This window comes from Numida meleagris, chromosome 1 (genome assembly GCF_002078875.1).
Source record: "Numida meleagris isolate 19003 breed g44 Domestic line chromosome 1, NumMel1.0, whole genome shotgun sequence".
Classification (NCBI taxonomy): Eukaryota; Metazoa; Chordata; class Aves; order Galliformes; family Numididae; genus Numida; species Numida meleagris.
In genome coordinates, this window is record NC_034409.1 from 48,642,343 (window position 1) to 48,668,607 (window position 26,265).

The 26,265-nt window shown below is 49.9% G+C and overlaps 2 protein-coding genes across 3 annotated transcripts; one reads left to right on the forward strand and one right to left on the reverse strand.

Annotated features, from left to right (window-relative positions):
- PDE6H (phosphodiesterase 6H) lies at positions 1-6,522 on the reverse strand. Of its 2 annotated transcripts, none has more exons than XM_021415269.1 (4): positions 6,321-6,522; positions 1,994-2,177; positions 1,674-1,714; positions 1-791 (listed from the first exon to the last, which is right to left on the reverse strand). In XM_021415269.1, the coding sequence occupies exons 2-4, from the start codon at positions 2,131-2,133 to the stop codon at positions 715-717; spliced, it is 258 nt and encodes an 85-aa protein (XP_021270944.1). In that variant the 5' UTR covers positions 2,134-2,177; positions 6,321-6,522; the 3' UTR covers positions 1-714. The 2 variants fall into 2 exon arrangements, with proteins under 2 accessions (XP_021270944.1, XP_021271020.1); XM_021415345.1 differs by lacking the exon at positions 6,321-6,522 and adding an exon at positions 4,817-5,546.
- ARHGDIB (Rho GDP dissociation inhibitor beta) lies at positions 17,738-26,223 on the forward strand. The gene is made up of 6 exons (XM_021415463.1): positions 17,738-17,892; positions 21,170-21,358; positions 21,913-21,996; positions 22,968-23,044; positions 24,416-24,479; positions 25,399-26,223. The coding sequence occupies exons 2-6, from the start codon at positions 21,181-21,183 to the stop codon at positions 25,596-25,598; spliced, it is 603 nt and encodes a 200-aa protein (XP_021271138.1). The 5' UTR covers positions 17,738-17,892; positions 21,170-21,180; the 3' UTR covers positions 25,599-26,223.

Consider the following 26,265-nt stretch of genomic DNA (forward strand, 5'->3'; position numbering starts at 1 on the left):
TTAATTCATTTAGCTTTTGATCTCAGACACACACATTTTCATTTAACACAATTAGAACAGTCTTGTAACCTGTAGCTGGTGGGCAGAGAGAACGTTTCCAAGCCCTTTCCCCCTTCCTTGGTCAGGTGAATCCTAGCAGCAGGTTCCTGATGGTGAACCCCTGGGGAAGGCTCTCCTACTTAAAAGCAGCCCAATATCTGCACTAGTTACTCTGATTTTGTTCTCTACAGATCTGCAACACCAATTAGTTGTCAGGAGCGTATAACGTGGGAACATACCCATGGAAATCCTATATAGAAAGCTATCAGGAAGGGAAGGAAGAAAAAAGAATGAGTTTGATATAATTAGGTCTGGGCATACATGCACACCCATACACACACTATCTCAGCTAACCAGGAGAAAAGCTTAAATGAAGCCTCCTATTTTCTCCACAGACATGAAGATCTACAACAGTAGGAGAAGACAGGGTATGGTGCAGGGAGGCATTAAGACATTTTCAGTAGTTTCTTCACATGGAACATGCAATCTGTTCAGGGTCCTGAGTAACTTCTTTGCCAAATTAATTTGCAAAGGACTTTCTCATAAGTAGCTCTTACAAAACCACCCTGCCCAAGAGCAAGTGGATGTAAGGGCCAAAAATCAGTGTCAAAGGTGATGAAGACCAAGCTGGGATCTATGGAGTCACCAAGTGACACCAGTAGAGATGCTGGGGCCTTAGATGATCCCAAATTGGGCCAGCTCATGCAGTTCCAGATGGCTGAAAGCTTCCCATGGGCAAATCACTGTGATATCTGCAAAAGAGAGAGGAGGAATGGGTTCTGGAGCAGCACTTCTTGGATTTCTTCTGTAAGAATAGAAAGGCTGATTTATTGAGAAAACATTACGATGTGGGACTAGCAAGAAAAGTGAGACTCCATTTGAAAATTAAATGAATCAATGAGCTCTTTAAATGTGGTACTACCTACCAGTCTGAACCAAATCACTGTATTTTCTCCTATGCCATCTTTCTCTGTGAACATAACTACATTCTTTTCAGTGGTGAGACTGGTGTGGAAATTCATCCTGGTTAAGGGGTTTATCCTGTTCTCATAAACTGCCTGTAACCAAACTGTGATATCCTTAAAGACATGCAGTCTTAAATTAGATGCTGAATAATTTAGTATAACATGTTCAGGACCTGTAACTCATTCATAGGTGCAGCTGTTATTTGAGTAGTTATAGGTCATTCAGTATGTGTTTTTCAGTTCAAAATGGGTACATAACATTCTTACAATTAGGATTTTGGTGATAGCACAAATACTTCTCCAGCTGAGGTTTAGTTCCTGTGATTTTTGCTATTAATAGCTTAGCACTTGGCATTTATTTGAGAACCTCATGCTGCTGAAATTCTTAGTCAGAGTATTAGCAGAAAACAAAGACAAACAAGTGCATTTCCAGCCAAATGAAAGTATCCAAAAATTGAAGGATGACTAAACAGCCTTTCTGCCTTGTGTATGTAAGCATGAGCATGGCCATGGCAGCTTGCAGAGGGAGCACTAGCCTCCTCCAGTGACCCTGAGAACTGCAAAGAGGCCAGACAGATGGAGGCTGCCCCAAACACACCTCTACTGTGCTGAAGAGCAACTGCATTTATGTTCAAGAGGAGCACGACAGCAACATCCTGCAGTGCTTACCTGTCCCCAGCCCCTCCATGCCCGGGATGTCATCTCCAAACCTAGGGGAGAAAAGAGCAGGTGAAGGGTGAGTTTGGGACAGCAGTACCAAAGGGACAAGCCCCGTAGACCCAGCCAGGGAAGGAGTGTGGGCAGCAGATGATGAGGAACAGCTCTAGGCTCAGGTGGGCCAGCACCACGACAGGAGAGCTGATGGCACCATGGGGCAGGGGAAGCCTCCTGGATCCTTGCCTGGGGGAAGGTGGTGTCACAGGAGCCCAGTTCAGCAGTGGGGAGCAACCCAGTTAGAATGGTTTCTTTTCTTTCTAAAATGCCCTTACCCTTTTACTCCTTTTTTAGGAGGCTTGCTCTTGAACTGCCTTGTCTGTCTCTGCTTGAACTTTGGAGGCCCCTTGCGTGGTGTGGTGGGACCGGTGGGAGCATCTCCAGTGGTAAGGTTGGTGGTGGGGTTCTCGCTCATCGTTGGGCTACTGTCAGAAGTATGCCTCGCTCAGATCCCTCTATCTGCAAGAGAGTGGTAAGGACTGACACAACACTGCTTATCATATCTATGTATCAATAGTCTTGTGACAGGATAATTATGGGAAGTATAATTGTGACAGGATTAAACATAAAGATACAAAACATAAAGAAAGACTGTAATGCATACAAAGCAAGCAAGATAACCACTGCATTTCATCGTAAATGCTAGAATTAAGATACCAGACTTCTGGTCTGACATTCCTAATAGGAAAGAAAAGAAACTTAATCCCATAGTGCAATGACCTGTAGAATCTTGGAGAATTACAACTTGGTTAGATTATTGGAGACAGTTTGCTGGAGCAGCTTTTCCTATGGCTTGGACTGGATAGGCAGGTAATGCCACTGTTGTTTGGTCGTTTGTCTTCCAGTTTGCATTCACAAGAGCAGAGCTAGCATTTTTACTTACAAGTTCTAGGTATGACTACTAGGAGCCATAAGGGCACACTTATGGACTTATGGCTTAGAGATTTATCTCGTCCTTTGGAATCATTGTGACATACATCACTTGTTCTTGCATCTGTGCCTATGCATTGCCTTCTGCACACTGGTGAAGATGGGACACTGAGCTAGATGGGCCTTTAGTCAGAGGGCAGCTGCATGCAGGGCCTCAAGTTTATCAATGCCAACCTTATGAGAAACAGCACAGAATTTCTGAAAAATTGTGAAGGCCAAGGCAAAGCACTGCAAACTGTGGTTTAGACAGAAGTTAATATCTGAGGACTGAGGAGATAAAAGCCTGTAACTTTCCACAGTATATGTTGTCCATCTTGATGTTTTTAAGCATTATATTACATATATTGACCTTACCGCACCATGCTGCACATGAGCCAAGTTCCACTTCTCTGGGGCTACAGAACTGTCGAGCAGCAGTTCTGGTGTGGGAGAAACCTCTGCTTGCCTGAGAGCTGCTGCACAGAGAACTTAGGGAGGGCAGCAGGAACTCTCACCGGTGCCCAAGGGGGAACTCTCAGCTTGATCAAATTCTGTCCTAATTAGTGCTAGAGCAGTTTGACCACATCCATTTATGGACAAAAATAATTGCCATTTTTTTCTCTCCTCCCTGGAGTCACATTCTTCGCCATGACCACTGTAAAACTCCTGTCTCCAAGTTTCTGACCCTGTGCAGCCAGGCTGATGGAACAGCTGATGGAATTAACTTCAGGATTTTGGGTACTAAAGGCTAATCCTATTATGTCACCATAATGCTCGGGCCTAATCCCCAATATCACCTGCAGTGACACTCCAGACTTCTAATCTCAGAACTATAAATGCCATCAAAGATGAGTGTTTTTTTTTTCTTAGTTTGAAGAACAGTCCTCATCTTTGACAGTGCCTGAAATAGCCAGAGTGCTGAAAGCAAAGCCTGAGATGCAAGGAGAAACAGCATCCAAACAACACTTCTGTGTCACTGGCAGACCAGTGCAAGGCAACGAGCCACATTTCTGTATCTGTGGCAGTCTGGGAATACTTCTCCCCTGACATCCTTAGATCTGTGATAGCAGTAGAATGGATCCTCATGAAAACACCTAGAGGCATGCTAGTTCTCCTGTTGCTTGTGGCCGGGCTCCTGTCTCAGCTGTAACATCCCGTGCAGGAGGCTGGAAGGGTTCCAGCATCCCCAAATGGAGCAGCAGATGGTTGTGTCTGCAGCTGAACGATGCACAGATGCTATTTCTCCGCCTGTAACACAACGCTTCCCAAGCACACAGTGTGCCCACAAACACAGGGACGAGCTCAATTCAGAGAAGTTGCTGGTTTGGCTGTTCTCTGAAGAACCTGAGCAACTGCCCAGTATTTGCGGCTCTATCCTCACAGCGCGGAGGCTGGACAGGCATGTGCTTCCACCTTCATCTCTTGCACAACGGGACTGGAGGTGCAGCAATTAGTGCTTCTGCATCCTTGGCACCCCTCGCAAGGGCTGCTCCCCAAAGTACAACAGGAGAAACAAACTGGCTAGTGGATTTCCAACCCTTTGTCCTGACAGGCAAGATTTGTCAGACGCAGCTGAGCTCAGACTTAGTTCCCAACTCATGTCAGCAGCTGCTGTCTGCCAGCATGGCAGACAAAAATGTCTTAATCACAAAAATGTCATTGAAGGCCAGCTCCTCTTAGTCCCTTGAGTCTGTACCTTCATTCCATTGAGAAACATCTAATGGGAAGATTCAGTCCTTGGACTTTGCTCGGTCCCAGTCTGGAGTTGTTGTATCCACATACCAGCTACTCTGTGCCTGGGATTTGGAAGAAAAAAGGATCTTCCCAAATCACACTTCATCCTGCCTCTCACATACATGAATTCAAGAAACAGCATTCAATGTAATTAAAAGGGACAATTCTGTCACCTTCCTTACCAGTATCCCTCTTCCCATTCTTCCCACACATCACCTAAAGATAGGGCAGAGGGCAGGAAGCAGCCTTAATGTCACAGAACAACTTCTATCTGGCAAAAGGAATCTAGCTTCTCTCCCGCTGTGGAGCTGGTGGGACTTGCTTGCCACCACCCACAGGCAGAGGTGCCTTGGTTCACGCTGGAACCCACCCTGTCCCAGTTCCCACTCCTCAGAATCAGCTGCCCCTGCCTTGGGATGGCATCTTCCCAAGGACGTTTCCCAGCCTCCCCATACCTGGCTGGTCCCTGGTCCCAGACCAGGCAGATAGTTGTCCAGCGTTGGGTGCAGATGGGTCTCCTCTGGCTCCTACGGGTGCTATGCAGCCCCAGGCTGTTGGAGCTCCTCAGCTGCCTCCAGCCCTGGGATGCAGCTCCCGGGTGAGAGCAGACGTGGACGTGCAGGCTGCTGGGGAATGAGATGTTCTTCCATGCACTTCCTCTGCCCGCTCCTCTGACAAGGAGTTACCTAATTGCCCCTGACAGCATTTCTGTTCAGTCCAGGGATTAATCCTTGGGGTAAGAGCCTTGCTTGCGTCCAAACGCTAATTATACCTAATGCGCAGTAATGTGCTTATCTCAGTTGCGTCAGATATCCCACCTCTGGGTAGCTGGCCAGGTTAATCATCCTTCTTTTAGTTCTCTTTGAACCTAAAGAGGCTTGAATACTACTGTCAAGTGCTGGCTCTTTAATCTGCCCCCTCCTGCCCCATAATCTCTGATTCTGTATGGAAAATTTCCCCAGCAGATAATGCAGATGCCTCACATGACTTTCTTCAGACATGTTCAGTGCAGGATCTCTTCTTTCTCTGTCAGGTAACTTCAGGTACAGACTCCACCATGTGCCTGGTGTCTTCATGGTGCTGTGGGGGTGTCAGACACAGAGCTGTGGCCCTCCACGCAGTGATGCACTGGGAACAGACAGCAACCAGAAGGAAATACCCCCAATTTTTCAATCCTCTGGATAATTATTTCTTGACCTCAGGAGAGCCACGGGCATTTTCCTTGCAGACAGGCTTTCACCAAGGCATATTGAATCCAGTGTAAGATGCCTGTGGGGAGTCTTGGCGGCAGTCTCAGTTTCTTGAGTTGGCTAATCATAGACATGGAAACAGCACATGCAGGTCCAGCCCTTTCTGATCCAGTGCTCTATACAAGATCTCAGAACTCTTTTTAAAGTTTTAAGACCACAAACAAATGAAAGAAGATGCACTCCAGAAGACAGAAACACACTGCCAAACTGTATTTCCAAAACAGCTTCCCATATGGGAATCACTGGAAAGACTACCTCAGTTAGGGGTTGACATCAAAGGAGGGATTCGGTCACATGGGAGATACAGTGCTGCTTAGGACAAGCTCACCACCAACGTGCCCTATGCCCTGACCACCCCTGGGGACCCCAGGGGTGAGCCCACAAGCCAGGGACTGCCAACAAACCCCCCACCAAAGACTGCCCAGCCTCAGAAACAGAGTGGTCTTGGGGGATGGTGGAGCCTGGGACACACCAGTGCTGCAGTATATGCCTTGATGCCACAGCACCCAGCCTTAATGTTAAGAGGAAACAGCAACAGCTATGCAGAAACACAACTCCCTCTCTCAGCTACTGAGTGCACTCATGTTTTCCAAGCATAAATATCCAAGCTTTTCCTCCAACAGGTAAAATCACCAGCAGCTCTTGCAATCCTCTCTCCCCCCCCCCCCCCCCCACTTAATATTCCATCAAGCTCCTGGAAAATACTCACAGTCCTAAGAGCTCCTCTTGCAAATCATTCAACTCCTGTCCTGCAGCCTGGGTAGAAAAAAGTCTCGAGGCATCCTGCCTCCCGCAGATATACCCTGCCAGCAGGTGACATCAGGGCACAGGGCGCCAATCAGGGCCAGGCCCACGTGGGGCAGTGAGAGGCCACAGGGCCCTGCAGATACAGAAGGGAAAGAGCTGGGGCCTCAGCCCTAATTCCATTGCAGTGAAACCCCTCTGGCAGTAACACACATTATTTTGTGTGGGGCTTCATACCTCCAGTGCATTTCAGTTGCCCATTGTGACTGCCTGGCAGAGCAGTGCTAGAGGTTTGGAAAAAGAGAGGTGTCTGCAGAGGAGAAGGACCAGGGTCCTACTGGGAGGTGCTAGAAGATCATTTTCATCCTCAACTGCCGCAGCACTGTTTGGCTTGAGCCTAGCCTTAGGGCAAAGTAGCAGCACCCTGGGTCTACTGGCTCCGGTGAAGCTCTGCTCGCATACCCTCACTGTGCCTCTAGCTAAACTAAAAGAGGGGAGATTTAGGTTAGATGTTAGGGGGAAATTCTTTACACAGAGGGCAGTGAGGCACTGGCACAGGCTGCCCAGAGAGCTGTGGTTGCCCCATCCCTGGAGGTACAAGGCCAGGTTGGATGGGGCCCTAGGCAGCCTGAGCTCATGGGTGGCAGCACCGCCCATGGCAGGGGGTGGGACTGCGTGGGCTTTGAGGTCCCTTCCAACCCAAACCATTCTGTGATTTTATGTCAAGGACAGGAGCTGTCTAACATGAAGGGCCCTGGCAGAAGGGTCTGGTGCAGTGCCGCTCTGCTGCCGAGCCAGAGCCCACAGCCAAGGCCCCTGGCCTTCCAGATGGCTGAAGGTAAAGGAGAGAAATTCTCACTGAGACTCTTGAGTTACATTTAGGATAAGGTCCTACCCCTAGAGTGGACACAGGCAAGCAAATCCTGAGTGCAGCTGGGGGCCTTCCCATCAAGCAGAGAGGCAACAGAGAAACAGCGCTCCATGTCTTCAGGGATGATCATGCAGCTTTTGGGGGCTTTGCGATTCTTTCCAGGCATAGGAAGAGGATTGGGGCACCAATGCTGGAGTTTAAGAAACGTCTGGATGATGCTCTCAGACATACCGTCTGATTTTTGGGTGGTGCTGTGTGGAGCCAGGAATTGGATTTGATGATCCTTATGATCATGTTAGCATTGCCTGTTCCCTTGTGCTTGCACACAAACGCACTGAGGCTGATGGTACTCAGCAGCTCCTGACAGCAAAACTGATTTCTGTGGGCAGGAACCTGCCTGTATGGATATAAACAGGTGCAGCCCACTGGCAGCAGGCTCCATCCCATCCCTGCTGCTCATTCCCATGCCTCCATCTGTTTCAGTCAGGTTTCCGGGGGCTCCCCCTCCCTCTCTGCTTTCTCCTATGTGGGCAGAGCTGCTGGGAAAATTGGCTTTGCAGCCCCCGATCCTCGTAGTCCTTTTGCTTGCTTTCTTCTTGCCTCCTCCTCCCTGCTGTTCTGAGACCTTGCAGGCTTCCTTTCTCTTAACCTTATAAATTTACATGTTTTCGGGCTGTTTGTTTTCGAAATATCCCTTTTGTTTTCCTGTTTTTCCAGGGAAAGCAGGCCCACTTGTCTTTATAAAAGTGGACATGTGGGAAAAAATTTCCAGTGTGTCACACAAAGCTATTTTTGCTCCTTAAGTAAGTGTGGCAGAAACTCCTGGAGCAGTGCCGCTTGTTGTGTTCTCTCCTATTCCCCACCATGACCAGGCCATTTCCTCTCTCCTCTCCTTCCCTCCCTCCTCTCCTTCCTTCTCCTCTCTGCTTTGCTGTGATGCTCCTTTTGCAGAGCTGCAGGCACCAGCTCTGTGATCTAACTGGACAAGGAGGTTTGCCCAGGAATGAGGTAACTGTTCATAGAATCATAGGATCACAGAATCATTAAGGTTGGAAAAGACCACTAAGATCACCTAATCCAACCATCAGCGCATCCCCACCATGCCCACTAACCATGTCCCTCAGTGCTACATTCACAACGGTTCTTGAACACCTCCAGGTACAGTGACTCTGCCACCTCCCTGGGCAGCCTCAACACTCTTTCAGAGAAGAAATTCTTCCTGATATCCAACTTGAACCTCCCCTGGTGCAACTTAAAACCATTACCTCTTGTTGATGATCCTTTCCCAGCCCACAGTCCCTATCCCTGCACCTGCCCAGGCTCTGGGACCACAGCAGCAGTCACCACACCGAGTGCCGAGCTCCAGGAGCTGTGGGGCCCCATGGTAGCTGGGCAGTGGTCCCAAAAGGAAACTGTGAGCTTCATCACCTCTGGCCCGGTTAGTCCCTATTCTAAGGAATTGCTTAAAGACATCTCCGAGGTTTTTGACCCTATTTATGAGCTGTGTAGCCATGGTAACTGTAGTTATACCAGAAATAGCAGCTCGCTTGAATGACAAAGACAGCACAAGTTTACAAGACAGTGACTTTTCCGGGGCTGCTGTGCTCGTGGGACTGTGGGAGGAAATCCTGGCCAGGGCTCAGGCTGAGGATGCAGTGGCTGAGGGCTACAATAGCTCTTTTGAAACAAGTCTCTACAAGCTCATGCGAGGTTCTTGTGAGACGTTGTGCTGTATCGATAGAGTTTGATTGATTTCAGTGCAGGCGTACCTGCCTGGGAACCGCTGGGGAATTTCTGTGGGTAAACGGATGTTTCCCACCTGCAGAGAGGCAGCCTAGCAAGTGCTTCTGCATCCCTGGCAGGAGGACAGAGGTAGGACCTGGGTTTGGAAAGCAACTGCCTGTTTATTTTGTAGGTCAGTGAAGTTGTCATGTCAACAGTACTTCAGTGGGAAGCTTGGTGCACTAAGGTATCTGCAAAAGAAGATTCACATAGAATCATAGAATTGTAGAATCATTTGAGTCAGAGAGGACCTTTAAAGGTCATCTGATGCAACCCCCCTGCAATGAACAGGGACACCTACAGCTCGATCAGGTGCTCAGAACCCCTCCAGCCTGACCTTGGATGTCTCCAGGGATGGGGCATCCACCACCTCTCTGGGCAACCTGTGCCAGTGCCTCACCACCCTGATCGTAAAAAACTTGCTGCAACCCTCCTTCCCCACTGCTCACCATTGTTCCTCAGCAGTCTGTCTGTGCTGGTGAAAAAAGAAACAGCTACAGAGGACTGAGTGTAGCTGCAAATATGTGGCTGAAAATGCATGCAAACCAGCCCATCACAACTGCAGAGAAGGCATCTTCATGGCAGGTTGCATTGTCCTTCCTTCAGGAGGTCATGCGCTCCGGTTTCAGGAGGAAGCACCTGACAGCCTGCAGTAAGCAAGGCAGTTTGCTGACTCTGGGGATCTGTGCCTCTGTTCTGCTGAGTGCCCCCACACTCAGCTTGCAGAGGAGCCTGCGCTTGGCTCTCATTTCCACTCATGCCATGGAGATGGCTTTGTTGGCAGGGCTGGAGTGGCAGAGGCTGAGGTCTGCTTCTCCACTGCTGGGGCTCCAGAGAGAGATTTCCATGGGCAGCCTAGAGAAAGATGTCCTTTGAGGAAACATAAATCAAGCTTCTGGCAACACATGGGATGGATTCCTAGTGTGGCTGCAGACAGGGCCCTACTGCTGTTCCCTCCTGGGCTGCTCACAGCCCGATGCTTCATGTCTGAGCTGTCTGAGCATCCTGCCATACCAGGACCCCCTCAGGGAAAATTAAGTCCTCGCCTTTCTCCTTCAGTCAGTGTGCTTGATTCACGCATTCCAGCAGAGCATCTTAGACCCCAGGCTCTCAGGCACCAACACTTGAGGATGTGCTTGCTTTTTGTAGCAGGTGATATAAAACCTGTGTAGCTGTCATACACTTAATTAGCTACCAGCTGCATTTCCTTGCTTCTAAGCAGTGAGCCTGGCCCTTCTTTACATGGGTAACAAAGTCTTGCCACCTAACGCCAACAAGGAAGAGATGGGTAGGGTTTTGTTAACTCACACCAACCTTTCCATGATTGGTAGTAGTAAATACGGAAACTGAGGTACACAAATGACAGAGACCTGCAGACCAGACCCAGCCACCCTGACATCTGCCACAGGAGCGAGGAGCATGGCCGTGCAGCACAAAGAGCTCTGCGCTGTGTAACTACGCTGTGAATTATCACTTGGGAGCATCCCCTGCTCATTGCTGAGCTGTCCCAGGAGAAGGCAGTAGCATTACTGAGTGTCCTTCCTGTGCGCTGACATTGCTTAAATGTCTGCAGCCAGGCTGCTGGCAGTGCTGCGAGGGGACTGTGTTTGTTAGGTCAAAAAGCTTCCTTTCTTTTCTGTTCTTGCTCTGCCAACAATTGAAATATGTTTTTTTTTCTTTTATTATTTCCCCCCAAATGCCATTTAGCAAACAAGCTTAATGTTAAAGTCCTGAACTACAACCTGACATTTTTTTTATTTTTCTGAACAAGCACAAGGAGTTAACCTTGCTCTCTGTGTGGCTGCCAGAAGGCAGAGCACGTGGTCACTCTTAAAAATGCACTCGAACAGCAGTTTTTACAGTGGTGTCTCCAGGATCTTCCTCAGAATTTTCTCTTCCCATTATTGACTCCTTCTGTATGAATTATGTGCCATACACCTGCAAACAGTGATTCAGTGATCCACTAGCACTCACTGAACATGTTCACGCATTGAATTAAACATGGGAGTAATCCTGTTTATCTTCATTGCTAAGAAGAAAAACAGAAGAGCCAGCAAGAGGGTGTCTTTATTTAAATCAGATAATGCCAGTGCTTCATTCAGTTTGAAACAGTGAAGCAAGTGACTCAGTGTCACTGGGCCACGGAGAAGTAACTGCGCACAAGTCAGCTCCAGATGTCTCCTCTCCTGACAGCTCCCCTTCTCCTCTTGCTCTGAAGGATCGATTCTCTCTCCTTGGCAACCAGCAGCCCAATCCAGAGAGGCTCTTCTAAAACATTTTGGTGAAATGTTTCTTTCTTCTTAAGGAGGCACATCCATTACCGTGGCTTTCACACCACACTACAGACACGCTCTTCTTTCCTCCTCCTCCCAGATAAAAGCACCACCGTGCAATCTCATTCAGCTCAGCTCTTTGCCACCACCACCACCATAATTAGGATTGTTTTTTGAAGTAACAGCTGAGGCTCTCAAACAGAACTGATTGCTGCCGGGGAGCATCCCGCATTCTCCTCAGGAACATTCAGCTAATGGGCAGAGGAGGCAGCTCTTCCTGCCCCATTAGCTGGTCTCCCGGGTGGCTGTGCACCTCCCAGGCACACTGATGCTAAATGCTGCAGTTGCCATGCGATAGCCAGCTGATCCCTGCTGAAATGACTGCGGAAGGGGGAAAAGCCAAGGGATGGAAATGTAAATCACACTGAAAAAAAATTTTCTTCTTTTATTGCTGAGGTCTATTGCCAGGGATTAAGCCTGATGTTGTCCCCTCAGGGTTTCATAAAACCTTAGGTTTTAATGTTTTAAGTTTTTTATTTTGATTTTGATTTTATGGTTTTCACTGGCACGTCCTAACCTTTCTATTAGCGTAGAGCCTTGCTTTCATGCTTGCTTGCGAGTGGAGGTGCACCTCTCACCAACTGAGTTTGAGCCTCTTACTGGGAGGCTGTGAGGCTGCTCTGTGGCAGGGGCACGGGGCTGTTGCCACTTCTGGGTCCAGTCAAGTATGATGAGCACATCATAGAATCATGGAACCATAGAATATCCCAAGTTGGAAGGGTCTGGCTCCACACAGGACCACCCAAAATTCAAACCCTGTGTCTGAGAGCATTGCTCAGTCACAAAGTGAACTGTTCAGGAGGTATCATTGCACACTGGGCTTACCCATGTTGCACAAAAGATATACTGGCAGGTTGACATCCACAGAGATCGATTTGCAGAGTCCATAGCTGAAGGCATACAGTGACTGTAAAGGTTAAAGCTGGTTATAGAGGAAAATAAAGGAAGGGAAGAGAGAGAAAAAGGAGAAGGTTTCCCTGGTGACCAGCTGGGAATGGCAACAACAATCTCCCATAGGAGTAGGGGTGCTGCAGGTGATGAGGAGGAGGATGATGAGGATGACAATTTCTTGCCATGTTTTCCTTTAGCAAGAGAGGCTTTTGATCAGGATCCTCTTAAGCTCCCTATTGATTATCCTCAGTTATGACTCTGTTAGCTCTGGGAGAATTCTAATTGCATGCAAACGTTGTTAAGCCTCTGGGTATATATGTTATTGGATGGCAGCTGCTGAGAATTTAAATAGCTGTTACCTACTTTGTTGAGTACCACATTTGTTTTTCTCTTTTATATCCTGAAGTCTACAATAAAAGAAGGAGAGGGAGGAGGGCAGTTCTCACCCCTGTGCTTTCCATGAGAACCAGCACAAAACCACTGTGGGGGCTGGCAGGGTACAGCTGTGGGATCCACAATGGGAACAGCACAAGTGCAATAAAGCAGAACTGTTGCCGCAGTGCCCGGAGCAGCGCTGTGCTGAACACTAAGGCATGCGCGGCACCCGAGAGCCAGCGGGAGCCTGGGCTTGCTCCAAGCTGTGAATTTCAGCACCAAGTCAGGTTCTCTACTGAGATGAGTGTTCAGCATGGGCAGGGCAGGGTGCAGCTGGCAAGGAAATTTGCTAAAGCCAGAGGGGAAAAAGAGGATGCCGCAGATTTCCTAATTTAGTCCCTGTTTCAGCTCTGGCTGTGTCGGAGGGAAGCCACAGAGCATGGAGCATGCTTGGATAAATACCTCCCTAACACCCTGCCCAGGGATCAGCTTAGGGCTGAGATTTGGTTACACATTCTGAGATCTGGCCTTACATAACCACTTCTGAGAAGCCCCCAGATAATCCATCCCACTCCAGTGGGCACTGGCCCTGCTGGCGGCTGGTTCCTACCCAGCAGCTGCTGAGGAACACGAGATGGGGGCTGCTCTCCTCCATGCAGGCATTCAGAAGAGGGACTCCAGTTCCTGGGGAAGGGATCTTCCCACAACCATTACCGTCCTTCCTCTTTCCCCTTCACCCCTTCCACCTTCACTGCCTTAAACTGGGCTGCTGTGACCATCCTCAGCCTGTCTCAGGATGCCCTCTGGATTTCCTCCACGCTCTGTTTGCCTTTGCTCCCCCAGCTCCAGCCAAGCCCTCTCTCTCTCCCCGCCCTGCTGTTCTCCCCTGTGGCCGGCGAGGCATGCAGGAACAACATGTGAAGTCTTTGCGCGCCTTCAGGCTAGAGATGGGGGTTATAGGATTAGCACATTAACTGGCCTGAAAGCTACTTAGGCAAGCATTACATCTCCAATCTCCTCTCCATCTTTCAAGGAAATCCTTTCTGGAGGAGCTGGAGAGATGGAACACCCAGTCACATGTTGTGAAGTCAGCTCCTTGGCCAGCTGACAGCCCGCAGGGTGCTCTGGAGGCTTACCCTGTGATCTCAGGAGGAGGACGGGTCTCCATGCAGTGCAGGGACACCTGGCCTGGGGACACCCATGGCACATACAGATGCTGCCCTTTCAGCACTCATTGACATTAGAATCATAGAATCATAGAATTAGCTAGGTTGGAAAAGACCTACAAGATCATGCAGTCCAACCATCCACCTACCACCAGTAACCCCACTAAACCATGTCTCTCAACGCTATATCTAAATGTTTCTTGAACACCTCTAGGGACGGTGACTCCACTACCTCCCTGGACAGCCCATTCCAGCGCCTGACCACTCTTTCAGAAAAGTAGTACTTCCTAATGTCCAGCCTAAATCTCCCCTGGCGCAACTTGAGGCCATTCCCCCTCATCCTGTCACTAGTTACAAGACAGAAGAGGCTGACCCCCAGCTCACTACAACCTCCCTTCAGGTAGTTATAGAGAGCGATAAGGACCCCCTGAGCCTCCTCTTCTCCAGACTGAACAATCCCAGCTCCCTCAGCTGCTCCTCATAAGGCCTGTGCTCCAGACCCTTCACCAGCTTTGTCACCCTCCTCTGAACACACTCCAGGGCCTCAATGTCTTTCTTGCAGTGAGGGGCCCAAAACTGGACAAAACAGTAGTTTGCTGCACCACGAGGCTCTCTTCTTGGTGCATTGCTCATAGTGTTGCTGGAAATGGCAGAAATCTTGAGGGGGAGGCAAAGCTCAGGACAAGGACAGAATTCAGCTGCGTTGTTCATTAGAGAGCAATGTAAGTGAGCAACTCCATGCATGGAGTTCATCGCAGATGTATATGAATAGCTCTGAAGCAAAATACTTAACAAGAGCAGTGGGAAAAGATATTGCACTATATAGTCTCTTAAAACGACAAAAATGGATTCCTTGCTCAGAGAATCATAGAATTAGTAAGGCTGGAAAGATCACTATGATCATCTAGTCCAATCATCAGCCCCTCACCACCATACCACTAAACTATGTCACTCAGTGCGACATCTACCCTTTTCTTGAACACCTCCAAGGATGCTGACTCCGCCGCCTCACTGGGCAACCTGTTCCAATGCCTCCCTAGACTGAACTCTGTATTCCCCTCCTTGAGGAATATAAAAGTTTCACAAATAAAGTGTGGATGAAAGTACAAGATTATAACAGGTGATGTTTTCCTGAATTGATCACGTTTAAAGGTCATAAAACAGGTCAGTTCCTCAAATTCAGGCACCTCTTATGTGGAACAAGGAGATGACATTTAGCAGCAATGGAACACCATGTGAAAAAAATGCCACCACAGAAGTGCTGGACAGCTGATGGCAGCAACGGAAACACAAAGAGAAGAATAATGCCATGCCTAATTTTTCTTAATGTTTTCAAGAAATCTCAAGATGAGTTGGATCCAATAAGCTGCTACAGAAAGCATTTGACTATTGGGAGCAAAGGCTGTGTAGGTGAAGGATATGCATTTGAGGTCCCTTGCAACCCAATCCATTCTGTGACTATGATTCTCTAAGTTTGGACACTAGTGGTTGGTCACATGTATTAATGTGGTCAACCAATTCTATGACCGGCCACGGTCAGTGGAGATCAAGTGAATAAGAACTACTAATAATATTTTATTTAATAACTTTAGATATTATTTTCCAACTAAAGTCACATTTTAAATATTGCCATTTCTTTTGCAGTCAAGCAAGTACAGTCTAGGCATTGTCCTCGCCTCCTTCTGTCACAGACTAAGAAGTGGCTGTGTTGGACAAAGTCTGCCAAGAGATGGTCTTCATTGCATGGCATCAGATTGTCAGAGATCAAATACTTGGTGGTAAGGATTTGCTTTCAGAGATATCTTGCTGTGACATAGTTCAGAACCTGCCTTTTTTCCAGCAGATCATTGACGTGGTTCCCCAGCGGGATGCCGGATATGCCAACCTGAAGGATGCTGCCTGGTTTCTAAGCTCCCATCTGCTCACCATGGTGTGTATCCAATGTCTGCGCTCTTACCAACAGGAAGATGAAGCACAGAGCAATGACATTTATCCATGAGTACATGCTAGCTAATTTCTAATCTAGGGATAAAATCTGTTTCTCGTATGTGCTAGGCATTCATGCCAATATAGATTGAGCGTACATGCTCAGGTGTATGTCCCTATACCTCTGTGCACATGTTTGTGATATACTGGTCTTGATGTATGCTCACGCACATTTAGAAATAGTGTGTATATAGCATTGGTCTCTGCACACGGCCACTAAACCCAAGGAAACCTCAAACCAGGATGTAACCAAATGGTAACCTCAACCCATGCACCTTCCCAGCCAGGGTGCTCTGGTCTCCAATGCAAACTGGTAATTCAGCTGAAATTGGAGAGTGAGTCAAGGCACCACAGGAGCCAAGACTAAAGGCTGTTCTACAGGAGGCACAGGCTGCAAAATAAGACCATAGTTAGCACTTCCAGCTTTCCAAATGTTGTCCAGGCCAGCACTGCTCATGCCAAACTATAACCACTATAGCCACTATAACTTGGCATGGTCATGGAAAGTGCTTGCTCTGTGCTTTCCCAATCCCCACCCCCACACAGCCCCTTCCCTTTGCCAGCACAGGTGAACAAGGCTGGGAAACCCACATGTCTTAAACTGAGCACAGTACTGTGTGCACAGAATCACAGAATGGTCTGGGTTAGAAGGGACCTCAAAGCCCACCCAGCTCCAACCCCTGCCGTGGGCAGGGCTGCCCTCCACCAGCTCAGGCTGCCCAGGGCCCCATCCAACCTGGCCTTGAACCTTCAGGGATGGGGCACCCACAGCTGCTATGGGCAGCCTGAACCAGTGTTCTGCTCAGTTCTGCTGTACTGTCCCATGAAGAGGGTGAGCCTAGGAGTGGGAAAGAGCAGCAAAACATAAAACAGTTTCTCTTGGTCAGGAACAAATTAATGGAGGCTTAAAATGGTTCTGGGGCTACAGCCCTGACTCAGTGGGAATCTGCTGCCAGCCAGAGATGTGCCCTGTTTGTCCCTTGAAAAGCATGAGGTCAGAATCAAAGTGCCATCCACAGCTTGAATTAAAGCGAAGGTAGGTTTGGAAAATCAGCCCCTCTATCCTGAGATCCGCCCATCCCTGGCAGAGATTCCTCTGATTCAGTTGTCTGCAGCCTCTAAAAATTGTGTACAATAAATATTTTCTATCAGACATGTGAATCTGGGGCAGTGAATGTAAGCCCCTCGACAATAGATTTGCTTCACTCAGTTTGCTTCTGCAAATGCTTTGAAAGAAGTGCATCAGTCATTTCAGATCCAGATTTGCTGGTTGCAGACCAATGATCTAATTTGTCCTTATATTTCGCACTGAGGATGATGTGCACGGAGGAGTGATGTGAGTGAAGAAGCAAGTGGGCAAATTTGTGAGTGGAAGAAGATAAAACCTGCCTGCATTTCTGAGTGGAAGTGGGGTAAAATCCTTCTTGTATTTAAGCATGCTTGGGAAATGTGAGCTTATTGTTCCGGAGGCAGCCGATCTTTGGGACTGCTTGAAAATGGCTGGGAGTGGGGCACACACAGCTGATGGGAACGACGAGCCCATCAAGTGCAGCAGGTAGCACGCGTTACCTGGGAAAAATGAGGCTCACCTCTAACGACCCCCGCTTGTACCCCCACATACGCGTGAATACACTCGACCCGATTTTCCACACATCACCAGTATAAATCAGTGCAACAACGACGTACACCGGGACCGGCTTTTCAGACCGACCTTAATTACGGCGAGCAGGAAAAGAAACACAATTAAAACCGGGGCCGAACAACAAAGAGCCGCGCTCCCAGGCACAGGAGCAGCCCGCACAAAGAGCCGGGAGCCTCTCGGGGCCCCCTCCCGCACCCCGCCCGGGGGCTCTGCGCTCACACAAAGCCGCGCACACGGCCGCGCAAGAAGAGCGCAGCGCCCGGCGGTCAGGCAGAGCGCGGTGCGCGGAGCAGCGCTGCAGCATGCGGTCTCGGGGCTTCCTCTTCGAGTGGGCTGGTGGAGGGAGGCTTTTTTTTTTTTTTTGTAGTGTGAGTGATATTTATTTATTTATTTTTTTTTCCCCCACCAACTTCCTTCCTGCTCCAACTGCCAAAGCGCAAAGCTGAGAGCTGAGAGCAGAGGAGGACCCCGCAGGCAGGCACCGCGCAGCAGTGAGTGCGAGCCCGGGTGGGGGGGGAGAGGGGGGCTCGGGTGGGGGCAACTTTACGCCTTTGTTCCAGCGTTTGGCTCCGTCGCCCAGCCCTGCCCCGGCATACGGGCAGGGCCCTCCCCGCATCGGACGGGGAAGTTGGGTTCGGCGGTGGGATGGGGAAGGGATGGGGGCAGAGGGAGGGCCCCGCAGTGCCCGGGGGATCCGGCGGTAGCCGGGTGCTGGGCTGCCCTTCTGCCCCCGCACCTCTGGGGTGGGACGTGGGGCGCCGGTGGGGCCGCGTGTCACTGCCCCGGGGTGGGAAATTGCTTCCTTGCAGCCAAACCTGCTTCCTGGAGATAAGCCCTAGGTTGAGGGAGGGGGGGCATTTAGAGGAGTGAATTTGATGCGCTGAGGGAGTGTGAATAAAACGCTGTCCTTGTGACAGCCCTCTTTGTACCTTGTGGTGGCATGGGGGGATGAGGAGGTGCCTACCATTCACCCCGTGTGCATCCCTCTGCCTCAAAATGCTGCAGATGCACAGGCAGCTCCAGCACAGGCAGCGATGCATAGGAGAGCACGGTCCCTCTGTGTCCTCCCGCACCTGGCTTTATGGTGGGAAGTCCCTGACATGAGAGGGCTCCAGCCCTCTCCCTGCCGCTGCATGGAAGCTCCCAGACCTCAGAGGTGCAGGTAATGCACAACTGAGGATTGAGGCTGCAGGCAAGTGAGAAAAATATGGCAGAGCATGGCATAAATCAGCCACCTGTCTCCTTGCGTAAAGCATCTACATGGTTAATGCTTTTCATTTTTAATGCAGCTGGTGGCCTGAGGCCCTGGGGGGCTCTATGGAGCTGTGTGCTTGGCACAGGAGGCCAGGCACCCCAACAGGTGGGCGCTAACATGATCATCCTGGGGATGCTGTGGTGCCTCAGCCCTGCAGCACCTCTTTGCTGCTGGAGGGCACCAGTCCCACAGGTGGAATCAGCAGATTCAGTGCCCAGAGCTGTTCCCATCCCCAGCTCTCCCTGCTACTCAGGGCTCTTCCTCAGCCCTGGGGAGCTGCTGCCTGTGAGGTAAGGGCAGGGGCAGGGAACGGGTGAGATGTGATTTCCTCCCTGCCTTGGGAATGCAGCAGGATGGTCAGGCTCACAATTTGGGGAGAAATGCTGGAGTGGGGTCTGATCAGTGCCATCTTGCAAAAATGTATTAGAGCTGGGGGTTGTTCAGCCCCAGCCAGGCTGTCCTCCATGGGCTCTTGCCATTGGCACAGTAGGCTACCTGTGTAACACTTTGCAGGCTTTCAGAGCCTGAATGCATCTGCGCCTCAAGTGAGCTGCCCCCATGGGCTGGCAGGGGAAGTCGTGCCAGCAGGAGTGATGCAAAAAGGAGGTCTGAGGGATGGGGAGCAACCAGCTGGCCCTGTCCTGGCTCTGCCTCTTCTGTGCATGGGGCTGGTGAAATCTCACCCTCCTCCTGTGATAAACCACAACCCCTATGTAGAATGAGAACAGGCAGGCAGTTGCACCGTGGTTCTAGTGGTGGCAGACAGCCTGGTATCGCGAGAAAGCTCCGGGGAGTGGAAGTGACTCAGATCTGAAGCTGGAGCCCAGTGGATGGCAAGACCTGGTGCTGGCTGCCACAGCTTATCACATCCTCTTCCTGTGGCTGCTGTGCGATGGCACTGTGGGGTCACGAGGTGCCATCATTAAGCAGCTGTGCTGGGGCTGCACAGCGGTGGGACACGAGCTACAGTGCTGTCATTGGGGAGCTTCTGGTTTCTTTTCTCAGAATGACAAGCTCGTGTGCCTTTCCCATGGTACCCAGGTCCTTCATGCTCCCAGAGCCAGGAATGGGCATGAGCTCAGTGCAGGGCATTCAGCTTCTGGGACATGCTTTCCTTCAAGGCCATTGGAGCTGGGATTTCCTTTTATTTACTTCCTGGCTGTCCCCCCTGCAATAGTTCCCGACTCATCACAACTTGCCATTGCAAAGCAGCCTTGTATCAGAGCTGTAACCCAACTGAGTGTTCTCATCCCTGTGCTGCTCGGTCCATCCTTGTCCCTCTGTTATGTGCCTTTGCCAGTATGCCCCTCCTTGAATGTTTTCCACTGGTCTCATCCATGCTGGGATAGCACTGGGAGGTCTGTGTATTACTCACTGCTGCCTGATTCCACTTGCTGATTCACTGTGGCCTGTTGCGTAAATATATATTTTTTTATTTGCATTCTGTTTCAATGAAATTGAAAACTATCCTTGGAGCTCCCTACTGGGAACTTCAAGGCCACAGCTGTAGAGAGGAACAAAGGGATTAGTGGGGGAATTGCAAGCAACCAGGGAAAAAGTGAATTTTTAGCAGGGACAGCCTCAGAGGATGAGTTAATATAAGGATAAGCTGAAGTGCACTGAGTGATCTGCGTAGCAGTACAGCTCACCTCTCCTTCCTCTCGCTTTGCCTTTGTCTCCTCTCTCCCCATCATGTGCTTTCTGCTTCCCTGCTCTGGCTCCCATTTGGGATGCTGCCCAAGCTGCCTCACCACCTGCCTGGCACTCAGCGTTGTGCATCCTGGCTGAGCTGAGCCCCAGCCTTCCTGCCTCTCCTTTCAGAGAGATGAAGTGCAGGTATGCAGGGCTGGATGCAGCCACCATCGTGCTTCCTTCCTGAGCAGGAGGGAGACCTGATGGGTCTGGGGTGAGCTGTTCCTTGGAGCAAACACTGGGAATACCAACAGACAGATCAAAGTGAGTGCATCTCCTTGGGTGCTTTAGATAACATGCTGATGTAAGGGAGCTGCTGCCAAGTATATGATCTTTTGATGATCTCTGACTTTTGGCTTGTAACAAGAGAGTGAGTGAAACATCTGTCCTCAGCTGCATTTCCCATCTCTGTGCCCTGCTGTGTGGCTGTGGCTCTTTGTATGAGCTTTCTGGCAAGCGCAGAAGCCTTGCACAGTGGCTTGTAATTGCAGGGTTGTCGGCCAGCGATCGTGCTGCAGAGCGACTGTAAATCACTCTGGTATCAGCCCCTGCTCCTGCGCCTCCTCCCCGCAAGGGAAGGCTGGTGGAGGTCTGCGTGTGCGCGGTGCCTGTGGGAGAGCAGCGAGGGCAGAGGAGGCTGTGTTCAAGCCCAAATATCAGCACGGCAGTGTCAGGATTGCCGATCACCGCCGCCATTTGCCTTTGACGATCCTACTGCGTTGTGCCTGCCCTGCTGCCTGGGGAACTGACGCACAGCGTGCCCCCAGGGACGCTGTTCCCTCACAGAGCAATCCCATTGACTGCCCCTCTCTGCTACCCAGACCAAGAGACCATGACTGAGAAGACACAGGAACCTCATGTGGAGGAGGACGATGACGAGCTGGATGGGAAACTGAACTACAAACCTCCTCCCCAGAAAACACTGCAGGAGCTGCAAGAGTTAGACAAAGACGATGAAAGCCTCACTAAGTACAAGAAGTCCCTGCTGGGAGATGGACCTGTGGTGGCAGGTAGGCAGGAGCATCCTGGTAGGAAGGGACTGGGGAGATGTATTGCAAGAGCGTGCCTGAATATAGAGATGGGGCAAGATGGCCTCAAAGAAGTAACTTGGCTGACCAGACTTCTGCTGGAAGGGGGTGGACATGTGGAGAGATGCAGGGAATGAGGCAAGGAGGGTGCTCTGAACATTAGATGTAAGGTACCAGAGAGTGCTAGCGTCTGAAAGGGGCTTGTGGTATGGGATGTGTGGGCTGTGGAGGACTCCAGGGGTTTAGGAACATGAGGGGAACAGCTTGTGCTGAAATGGGACCAATAATCTTAAGAGAGGTGTCTCTTGTGGTGGAAAGATCTTGTCTAGGTATTGAGATAGTGGCTGGAGGGATCCATGTCAAGTGTCTGGGATAAATGCATGGTCCTGTTGTGCAAGGTTGGTAATACTGAGTGCTTTGTGAGGTGCATCCTCTGTGTGGGAAGTCAATGGCATTTCTTCAGTTTTTGTCCCCCTTCCCCCTCAAACACTTAATTTCACGAGCTGACAGTTTCCCCTTCACTTTCCTACCTGCAGACCCAACGGCTCCTAATGTGGTGGTCACCCGACTCACCCTGGTGTGTGACTCTGCTCCAGGGCCGATCACTATGGACCTTACAGGTGGGTACAGGCTCACTGGGCACACAGAGGAACACACAGAGGTCCTAGGATGTTTCAAATTGAAAGGGAGTTTGTTTTTGGGATGCTAGTGGGCTTTAGAGGAGTCCTGAGGGTATCATAGCCTTGCTTTTGCTTTTAAGGTATGCTTGTATGAAAAAGAAGATGCAACAAAGGAAAGTGTGTGGGGTCTTTCCCTTCATCTAGACTGCTCTGGTAGTTTCTGGTAGAAGGGTTCCTTCTACTTTCTCTTCTTCCTTTCATTTAGAGCTCATGAGCACAAGGGATGTGCATGCATTTGGGTAACAGGCTGTTTTGAAACTTCAGAATCAAGCAATACTGCAGTTCCGGCTCCAGAGGACATAGGGAGAGGACCAGGCTTCACCTTATATGGGCTTTTCTACATAGAGAGGAAGCCAGGCCCAGAGGAGCAGAGCAGCTTCCTGTTCAGCTGCAACCACGCAGTGTCTGGGCAGCCTCACTAGGTGGGCAGGGGCTGTGAGACACGCTCAGCTCACCCAGGCCTGGGGCTGGGCATGGCTGAAGCAGGGCATCAGTGGTGTGTGCAGTGCCTAACGATGAACCTGCACATAAATATCTCTGTGTACCGAGATCTATGTGTGTTGGGCACTGTCCACACAGAACTGTGTGGATGTGGCACTGAGGAATGTTTTTAGTGGGCATGGTAGTGATGGGCTGATGGTTGGACTAGATGATCTTAGTGGTCTTTTCCAACCTTAATGCTTCTAGGATTCTTTGGTGTGGAGATTGACGCATACGCACTGCTCAGGTGTTGGCATTTCTGCCTATGTCTGCTCACCATGCAATTGCGTATGCAGGCCTCTGTGTACTCGTGTTGCAGGTGTGCAGCCTTTTGAAGGGATGCTCACCTCTGACACCAGTCCCAGCCCCGGCCCTCTTCGGGTGTTCTCGCTGTGACACCCCTAGCTAATGGCTTGATCCTCTTCCCACAGGTGACCTTGAAGCACTCAAGAAAGAGACCTTTGTATTAAAGGAAGGAGTTGAATACAGAGTTAAGATCCACTTCAAAGTGAGTTGTTTACCTGCTGATTGCTTTAGATATTGTTCTACCCAACAAGGGACCTGGCCTTTCCAGAGAATTACTTCTGCCTGTTCATCCCTTGGAAGAAGTTGCCTTCTGCCCACCAAGGATGGTGAACAACAGGTTATTTGGAAATTTTGGCTGAGTTTGGCTTGACATTGCAGCCAACAGAAAGTCTTTAATTGACGGAGTGGGAATGGAAAGGAAGGAGAAAAGATGATGGCTTTACATAACATGGTATTTCTATTTGCATTGCTGGGCTTGGTGAATGCATAGCAAAGATTTCATACTGTAGCATTTGGCTGAAGATACCTGAATTCTCTTGAGTTATGACATATCCAAATGGGCTAGTTTCAACCCCCACTCTTCTGTTAAGCAGTGTGTCAGCCACTTCTGCTGTTTCCAGCTGCGAATGAAACTTAGTCACGCTGCAGTGTGGCATCCAGCACCTCTGCAAATGTTTGCTGCAGACAGAGCTGGGTTTGGCAGAGAGGATGAAGATAAGGAAGACAGTTTTCCTGAAACAGGAGGGAAAATGTGAATGTGTGGGCTCTGCAGGAAAGATTTCCCCCTGTCTCTGAGGCTCGCTTGCTGTCTCAGATGGCTTTGTCCTCAGAAACACCTCCAGCTCTCTTTTGTGCAATGAAATATTTCCAACTGTATCTGAGCCCTGTTGACAGGAGATGCCGGAGACAGATGAGTTACTTAACTCCCTCCCTTAGTCCCAAGGCTGGTAAGAGCTGGCACCATGTGAATTCTCCCCAGGATGTAAAAGAATCTACCCATCTTGTTTCTCCGTGGAACAGTTCTGTACAGGGGCAGTGCGTGCTGGATAGGGGCAGCAAGAGATACGTAAAAGATATCCATGGGAGATTTGAAGAAAGATTACAAACAGAACTGTGCCCTCCATCTCTTGAGGAGTACCTTTGCCAGCTCCTGACTGAGTTTAGAGGGCATCTGAGAGAGTTCAGTGAATCTTTCCCACCTGTTCCCACCGTGCTGAAAGCATGACTCCAGTCACCCATCTCTGGTTTCCCATATGGAAACTATTATCTGGGAACTCCTGCTTCACTTTTCTCAGCCATTATCAGGCTATTCTGGGAATCTGCCTCAATCACCTTCAAAGTCGGGAGAACGATGGGGAAGAGTAGGAGATGCCCTCAGACACACAGAGAATGCTGCAGGTCTCTGGGTGCCTGCTGGGAAGTGACATTAGGACTCCCCACAGCGTGTCCTGTACCAAGCCCATGAGAACAGTTATGTGAGGAGCCAAGGTGGTCATCTCTCTAAGGAGAGAAAAACAGCAGATACAGGATCAAAACCCTCCTGGTGACTCTTACTTCTGGTCACTTTGTGCAGGTAAACAGGGACATTGTGTCTGGACTAAAATACGTGCAGCACACCTACCGAACAGGAGTGAAGGGTGAGTAAGAGACCTGCGTGCCCTGCACACCTACACTCTTTCTCTTGTGACCCTCTCTGCTCAAAGAAGTGTTCCTGCAGATCTGGGCCAGGACAGAGCCTCCCTTCACCCCCAGGGCCTCCCTGTGCTGCTGCACAGGAGACGTGGGTTCTCAGCAGAGTGCATTAGTCTGCATTTTGTGTCACCCAGGCCAACTGTTTCCTGTGCCTGTGTGAACTCATTACAAGCCAGCTCTGCTGTCTGTATGCTACACCACCAGCTGCAGCAGAAACGTCCCCAGAGATGCTGTTCAGACAGTGTTTGCCACAGGTTTCCTCTTCACCTCCCCCACCAGCCCTTGAAGTGTAGCTCAGTCCTTGTGGAGCTTCTCACCCATCAAAGTTTTTTCCAGATGCACTCGGTAAAATTCACAGCTGCTCTGCAAAGCTTCCTACTGTCTGTGGAGGCTTGTGCTTGCCCGTAGCCTCACACGTTTTTACAGTGCTGCCCTGCCCAGGCTTGGCAGAGGAAAACCGCATTTTGCACACACATCGCACATGTGCATTTTTGCATACAACCACCACTAAGGCTCCACTGTCCTATTAAGCATGCAAGTAATGTCCTCTCACCAGAACAGAGAAGTAGCAGAGGATAAAGAGAGATCTCTATCTGTATGTTGTGGGTGCCTACTTCCCACAGCTGTATGTTGTGGAAGCAGCACATAGATGTGAGAGGGTACAGACTCAACTGCCTGCCCATCTGCCTGCCCATCTTAACCTGCTTTCTCACTTCCTTCACTGACTGTACCCCTTGGTGGCCACGTCCCTTTCTCTCACCACTACTTCCTTTCTGTCAGTGATCTGTACTTGTGTTCAAAGCTTTTTATCTCCTTTATTATTCCCCTCCTGAGTCTCTTTCCACGTGGATTATTTTCTCCTAGTGGACAAAGCCACATTCATGGTTGGCAGCTATGGGCCACGGCCAGAGGAGTATGAGTTCCTGACGCCTATTGAAGAAGCTCCTAAGGGGATGCTGGCTCGAGGCACCTACCACAACAAATCCTTCTTCACGGATGATGACAAGCATGACCATCTCACCTGGGAGTGGAACCTGTCCATCAAGAAGGAATGGACAGAATGAGCTCACCCTGTTTGCCTTCCCCCTTCCCATCCCCTTGCCTCCTGCACCAGTCTCCAGGTGGGCCATGCCCACCACGCTGCTCCATCCTGCCACCATGGCTGGCCACAGCCCTTGCAGCCCTCCCCGTGGATGCTGGGGCTCTGTGCCAGCCTTGGTTGATGCACAGGCCTGCAGGTGGCCTTTGCTGCTTCTTCTGATACACTGAAAATAACCCGCCTGTTCTCATCACCACCCCATCATGACATGCAATGGATTAAATTGAGAAGCATCTCCTGCCCTTTCTCCCAGTACTTCCTCTTGCTGCCTCCATGTCTCCTTCTATACCAACTCTGGTCCCGGGAAGTGCCTTTTCTAGGAAACAAGATCACCTCGCCAGCTCCTTGAGTCTCCTGGCAGGGCAGACTGGTCCCTGGAAAATCCCTCTCTGAGTTACGCTTGCCATGTGCCCTGACTCATTGTAAATGGCTACTTATCTCCCATGATGGTCTCCTGGTCTGTATCTGGTGCCCTACCCCGTTGAAATCCATCCTTGTGCAGGCAAAACCGGTCAGGGGGATGCAGCTAGATGCTGTAACAAGACGTCAGTGTCTCAAGAATAAAAATGGTTTCCTTCTTCTTCTCTGCATAAGCGTCTCTTTCTTTTCTGCAGTAGGGGTCCTGATACTTC

What these genes read in the sequence shown, in the direction of transcription:
- ARHGDIB (XM_021415463.1), top strand. Translation starts at nt 21,181, where the DNA reads ATGACTGAGAAGACACAGGAACCTCATGTGGAGGAGGACGATGACGAG. An exon ending in AGATGGACCTGTGGTGGCAG is followed by an intron (nt 21,359 to 21,912) that starts GTAGGCAGGAGC and finishes TCCTACCTGCAG; the next exon opens with ACCCAACGGCTCCTAATGTG. An exon ending in GATCACTATGGACCTTACAG is followed by an intron (nt 21,997 to 22,967) that starts GTGGGTACAGGC and finishes CTCTTCCCACAG; the next exon opens with GTGACCTTGAAGCACTCAAG.
- PDE6H (XM_021415269.1), bottom strand. Translation starts at nt 2,133, where the DNA reads ATGAGCGAGAACCCCACCACCAACCTTACCACTGGAGATGCTCCCACC. An exon ending in CCTAAAAAAGGAGTAAAAGG is followed by an intron (nt 1,715 to 1,993) that starts GTAAGGGCATTT and finishes TTTCTCCCCTAG; the next exon opens with GTTTGGAGATGACATCCCGG. An exon ending in CATGGAGGGGCTGGGGACAG is followed by an intron (nt 792 to 1,673) that starts GTAAGCACTGCA and finishes TCTCTTTTGCAG; the next exon opens with ATATCACAGTGATTTGCCCA.